Here is a 6,094-nt window from a genome sequence, read left to right as displayed (position 1 = left end):
GGACCACCTGTGCTATTAACTTGCTCTGTGACCCCATGAGGTCCTCTCGGGGCCTCAAATTCCATTAAGAAAACAAATCCAGCCTAAGGTGGGGTGGGAGCAGTGAGCCGGGGGCCCTTCTTGGGCTTGCCCCTTGGGAGTCTCAGGTGGGAACATCCCTGCAGAGCCGGCACAGGCCTGGGGGCACAGCCTGTAGCACACAGATGGAACCAGCCCCATAGGGGCACTGCACACGGCCTGAGGGTGAGCCCTGTGGGTCACAGCTGTCACCGCCAGCCTGCCAGGAGAGGCACCGCTGGTCCCAACCCGGCTCCACCGGCTCTGCCCAGGCAGGGGCCACACAGCTGGCAGCCCGCACCCCTGCCAGAGCCACCGCCAGGAGCGGTGAGGCCAGGCTCTGGGGGAGGTGGGGCCGCAGCGACCAGACAGGGCAGGCTCCTCTTAGTCTGCACCTCTGTTTGCTCAGAGGCACCAAGCACCCAGATGCTTCTTTCTCTGCAACCAGGTGTGCGGCCGCTGGGCCTGGCAGGAGGAGGCAGCAGGCTGGGGATGCCACCCAGGGGCTAAGACTGAGGCTCAGGCCTGGCCAGCCTGCTCCTGGCCGTGCGCTCTGCACACTCACCCCTCCCCTGTCTCCTGCACTGCGGGCCCCTGTGGCTCACGCAGCTTTCCCCATCCTGTACGGGGATCTAAGTGCTAGGAGTGGTTATGGGTTACACTGTGTCCTCCAGAAGACACAGTTCCAACCCCAGCACCTCCAAATGTGGCCAGGTCCGGGACAAGGGTGGGTGCAGGGGTCACTCTGGGGCAGGGTGGCGCTCAGTCCGAGGCCAGTGTCTGTCCAAAGAGCCGGCCCCCAGAAAGGGGAGCACGGCGGGCACACAGACACCCCGGGGAAAGCACCTCTGACAGCAGAGGCAGGCTGACGCGGCCGCCACCAGCCCAGGACACCAAGGACTGTGCCTGTGTCAGAAGCTGGGAAGAGGCCAGGCTCCAAAGCGCACGAGGCCCCATGACCTCCACTCCCAGCCTCACTGTTTCCTGCCACGCTGTTCGCGGTGCTCTGCTTCAGCCACCTGAGAACGGACACAGTGGTGACGCTGGGGACAGCATGGGGACTCTGGCCTCAGGAACGCCTGGCTCCTTCACCCCAGACCCAGGCCTGGGCCGGCTCAGATCACAGTTATCCATGGCAGCAAGGAGGCAGAGTGACGCAGGGCTCCCAGACTGTGAGAGGGAGCCCGAGGTGGAGAGAGACGCCACATGTATGCCCCTCAGGGCTGAGCCTGGCGCTGGGTAGAGGTTGAGTGGGGGGAGCTGCCGGGACCCCCGAGACCCCCAGGCCTGCAGCCTGCCTCCCCCTGCACCACCTCAGGCAGGCTCGCACTCACCAAGGCACTGCCCCCACCACACACAACAGCTGTGCGGGTGGTGTGTCCAGGAGTCCCCACAGGCACGGGAGGGGCTGTGGGCTGGTGACAAGCAGGAGACAAGACAGGCAACACCACAGGGCAGCAGGCCTGGTGTGGTGGCATCCACCTCCCTCCCCCGCCTCCCGTACACAAGGAACAGGGCAGTTTGGAGGCACCAGGGGCCTGGAGTGGAGCGGATGGTGTGAAGACAGATGGCAGGGGTCACACACAGCACCACCAGCCAGGTCAGCTGTGGGCCCCAATCGTCCCTAAAGGATGAACCCAGCACCTGAACCACCTGTGGCCATGCCCCTGGTGTGACCACGCCCCCAGGTGTGACATTACCTCTCTCCCTGCTTGAGGGAGCCTGCAAAGCCCTCGCCCTTGGGCTTCAGTCTGACCACTGTGCTTCCGGGCTCCTGGGAGGAGGGGCTTCTCTTTGCACCTGCCTGGGGCCCGCCAGGGATTGTGATTGGTCTCGGACCCAGGCCAGAGACCTGTGAGCAAGGGGAACACACAGCAGCCCGACTTCAATGCCCTTGGAACTCCCACACCTGAAAACATTTATTTTCTTCTCCAAGACTCTGGTAGAGCCGGCCGAAGAGCAGACAGACCCAGGTCAGCCGGGATGCGAGGGGAGGCAACCAGGAAGGTCCATGTCCTCTGGGCCCGGCCGGGTGTAGGCCAGGGCCGTGCAGGACCCCAGGGGCCTGGCTGCCCTGCTGGGGGACCAGGGACAGGGCGAGGCACCTTAGGCGCGAGGCGGGGGCCCCTCTTCACAGAGGACACAAGCATGGCCTAGAGACGCCAGGGGTGTGGCCGCAGGGGAAGAGCTGTGGGCGTGAGCGTCTCTGGGCCGCAGTGGCCGACCAGGGCCGCAGCAAGGACACCGAGGACGGGCTCCGCGGGGAGTCGGAGCCTGGCAACCTGGAGGCTGGCAGGGACGGCAGGGAGGGCGAGGAGGAGGAGGAGGGGGAGGTGGCGATGGTCATGCTGGTCACGGTGTCCAGCAGGGGCCGCTCCCTGCCAGCCTCCAGGTCCTGCGGGACCTCGCGCACCACCCAGCGGATGTGCTGGACCTGCTGGCCCAGGGCCCTGTGCCGCACGAAGTCGGGCTGCTGCGTGGGCATCAGCTCGCTGCAGTGCAGGCTTTGGTAGATCTGGGGTGAGATCTGGGGGCACAGGAGAGCGAGGCGGGCGCCCGTCAGGTGGGAGGGCGCCCAGGGCCACAGCAGGCTCAAAGGAAGGAAGGGCCCAAGGTCTTCCTGTGTGAAGGCGGCTCCAGAGCTGTGAATCAGCACTACGGCCAGCGACTCCTGGACTGGCTGGCTCCCAGCCCTCCCCACAGTGGACGGTCCTCTTTCTAGCACTCAATCCCGTCACAAGCGGGCCTTCGGGGCTGCCTGGCGGATGGCTGTGCGGGGCCACCCCCCCCCCACTAGCCCCCCAGCCTGGGACAAGGGAGCCCCGAGGGAAAGGGGGGCCCTGCCCAGGCAAGAGGGAGAATGGGGTTCACCTCTGGTCCTCACCAACACCCCCTCTCCTTCCTGCCCCCAGAGAGCCACACCCCCATCACGACAGCCCTCTGGGGTGCCTGGCCCTAGGGCACAGGGCTGCTCCTGAGGATAAATGCCCGGATGTGCAGATGCACAGCCATGGACAGCACAACACCTGCCTGCCCAGGTGTCCCACGGCCAGCCCAAGGAGCACCTCCTCCCCACACAGGGTCACGCGGCCTCCGCCCCAGGCCCCCACCTGGTGCTTCATCCAGCCGTACTGCACCATGGTGGTGAGCTGCTTGGCGCTCCGCAGCCGCTCCTTGGGCTTATATGCTGCTCCCAAGACCTTGCTCACCTGCAGAAGTCATGGGCAAGAGTGAAGGCAGAGAGCCGGGGCCTCCTCCCCTCCCCGCGCCCCCCCCCATCCAGCCTCACCTGCTTGCCCTCGGATTCCCACTGGCTCCAGGTGTCCTCAATGTCTTCCAGGGGGCGCTCTCGGGTCCACGGGGACACCTGGGCCATCCTCTGCAGCTTGGCCCATGCCTTGGCCTCCGTATCCTCTCTCGCACTCAGGAGATCCATCAGGACCACCTGCTCTCGCCGCTGGAACCCCAGGACCTCGGCAAGATCCCTGCTGCGAGGGGCGCTCCTTCAAGAGCTGCTCGGCCCCTGGAAGCAGGTGGCTCTCCTAGGAGCCAGAGAGGTTCCCCTTCCTAGGCTTCCTCCTCCAGCCATCACCGAGAAGGGCGATGTCCCGCCACTCCTCCCTCACGCGCATGCCCTTCCAGCCCTCCCCAGCCTTCCCCCCCCAGCCCAGGGACCCTGGCTCAGCCCCGACACACACACGACTGTAAGGTGTAGCCTCCTTGGCACGAGCACACGAGCCACGGAGATTCTGTGCGTGCCCAATAAGCACCTTTCCACGTCACAACCCCACCCCAGAATCTCCTCTCCTGTGACGCCAGCCTTGCTCGATCCATCCAGTCAGGCAGCCCGTCCTCCCAGCCAACCCTCTCCCTAATCCTTCCGCCACTCATGACCAAGCCACAGCCAGGAGTCCGCCTGTCCGCCTCCCTGGGTGACTGTTCTCAGAGATGTGACCTGGGACTGGGTTGTCTTGGGGTTCTAGAAACCAGCACACCTGGCCATCAGGAGCCCAAGAAATGCTTTTTTTAGATGAACCAAAATTATTTGAGACTGGCCAGGAATCAAGATGGAGTGGACAGAGTTGGGGGGAGACAAGCAGCGGGTAGACCAGTGTCTGCTGAACCCTGGGCAGGAACCCAGGCGCCCACCTCGACAGCCCCGAGCCTCCTCCCAGGTGGAGCCCGTCCAAGTGCTGGGGGCTTCCTCTCCCACATTGACTGTTGAGTCTCTCAGCTGAGCTGCACTACAGGGGGCCCGGGCTTGCGAGTCTTAGCCATGGGCCCTGCCCACCCACACCCAGCACTGCCCAACCCGGGAGCCGGGACGTTGAGGAGTGGGCTGGGCTGACTCACTGCAGCTCGGGGTGCGGGGCCCTGCCCGCAGCGCCCATGGAGTCGGCCTTCCCCTCAGAGCCTGCTCCTGCCTCTTGATCCCCGTCCATGGTGGCATCCTGGAGTCTCTTCCACATACTCAGGCCGAACGTCCCTGTGATGCGACCAGACCCCGCTCAGAAAAAAGACTGGCCAATGCCTCTGGCCCAACCCTCAAGAATCAGTGAGCCCTGAGCCCCGGCCCACACCCCTGCCCTAATGTTAAGCACCCACTGTATGCCAGGCATGAAGCTAGGTGCTCAACGAATGTCAGGAGGAGGCAGGCACTAGGATACACCTGGTGCTCTCGCCCCATGTGCAGACAGACAGAGAGAGGACTCAGCGGTGAATGGCCCTCGCCTGGGCTTCAAGTAGCTCACCTATGAAATGGCCTGGAGTCACGGGAGGAATGGGGCCCGGGGGAAAGGAGGTGGTGCAAATAGAAAAACGCGAGTTTTGTTCCCAGGCCAGGTATGGTGAGTGGTCGGCTACTCTCCTGCCGAAGAATGTTTTAAAAAATAATAAAACAGGCCAGTGCTATGGTGTAGCAAGTAAAAGCCTCTGCCTGCAGTGCTGGCATCCCATATGGGCGCCAGTTCAAGTCTCGGCTGCTCCACTTCCAATCCAGCTCTCTGCTGTGGCCTGGGAAAGCAGTAGAAGATGGCCCAAGTCTTTGGGCCCCTGCACTCATGTGGGAGACCTGGAGGAAGCTCCTGGCTCCTGGCTTCGGAGTGGCGCAGCCCTGGCTGTTGTGGCCATCCGGAAAGTGAACCAACGGATGGAAGACCTCTCTCTGTGTAACTGTGACTTTCAAATAAATAAACAAAATAAATCTTTAAAAAAATAAGCAACAGAAATATGGAAGCCCAAAAGCAACTGAATGACTTTTCAAATGTTTGTTCATTTGAAAGGTGGAGAGAGAGAAACAGCACGGCTGGTTCATTCCCCAAATGTCTACCACAGCCAGGGCTGGGCCAAGCCAAAGCCAGGAGCTCAATCCAGGCCTCCCCGTGGGTGACAGGGATCCAGTCACTCGAGCCACCACCTGCTGCCCCCAGTCTGTGCTGGAATTGGAAGCCAGGACTTGCCCCCGGGCTCTGATAGGGGAAGCAGTGTCCCAGGCAGCATCTCAACTGCTAAGCCCAAGACCCACCCCCGAATGATTCTTCTAAGTGCTGAAAGAAAAGGAACTGCCGGAGGACAGGTCTATACCCTGTACAGTGTCTCAACTTTTAAGACAAAATAAAGATGTTTTGAGGTAAATAAGAGTTCAGAGAATTTATCAGTGACAGATAACATGGTAAGAAGTGCAGGAAGTTCTTCAGATGAAGGGAAATGACCGCAGACGGAGTGCTACAACTCTGGGAATAGAGATCTCCCAAAACCACCAAGACGTGGTGAACACAAAAACAAGGTGACTGCTGGAAGCAAGAGCAGTAACTGCATCTCTCAGGAAGGCAGAAGGCACACAGAAACAAAACACGGTAACAGCACAAAAAGCCAGAGTGGGAAGATCCTCACAAAGGAAGCAGTGCTAAGTCAGGGGGGCTAATGTAATCCCTAAGGGAGTCATGAAAAAGGATATAAAAGATACAACCAAAAGGCTAATAGAAGGGCTGGTGCTGTAGCACAGCAGGTTAAAGCCCTGGCCTGAAGCATCCCATAT

The 6,094-nt window shown here is 61.6% G+C and overlaps 1 protein-coding gene across 1 annotated transcript in view; it reads right to left on the bottom strand.

Moving 5' to 3' along the window:
- Positions 1 to 2,188: 2,188 nt before the first annotated feature.
- Positions 2,189 to 6,094, bottom strand: part of EFCAB8 (EF-hand calcium binding domain 8) — a 65,333-nt gene continuing 61,427 nt past the window's right edge. The window contains exons 23-26 of the mRNA XM_062202545.1: positions 4,411 to 4,543; positions 3,347 to 3,545; positions 3,168 to 3,266; positions 2,189 to 2,584 (exon numbers count right to left, since the gene is read on the bottom strand). Of these exons, the coding sequence (XP_062058529.1) occupies positions 2,189 to 2,584; positions 3,168 to 3,266; positions 3,347 to 3,545; positions 4,411 to 4,543 (827 nt within the window). The remainder of the gene's footprint in view (positions 2,585 to 3,167; positions 3,267 to 3,346; positions 3,546 to 4,410; positions 4,544 to 6,094) is intronic.

This window comes from Lepus europaeus, chromosome 10 (genome assembly GCF_033115175.1).
Source record: "Lepus europaeus isolate LE1 chromosome 10, mLepTim1.pri, whole genome shotgun sequence".
Lineage (NCBI taxonomy): Eukaryota > Metazoa > Chordata > Mammalia > Lagomorpha > Leporidae > Lepus > Lepus europaeus.
This window is presented reverse-complemented; position numbering and strand designations above follow the sequence as displayed.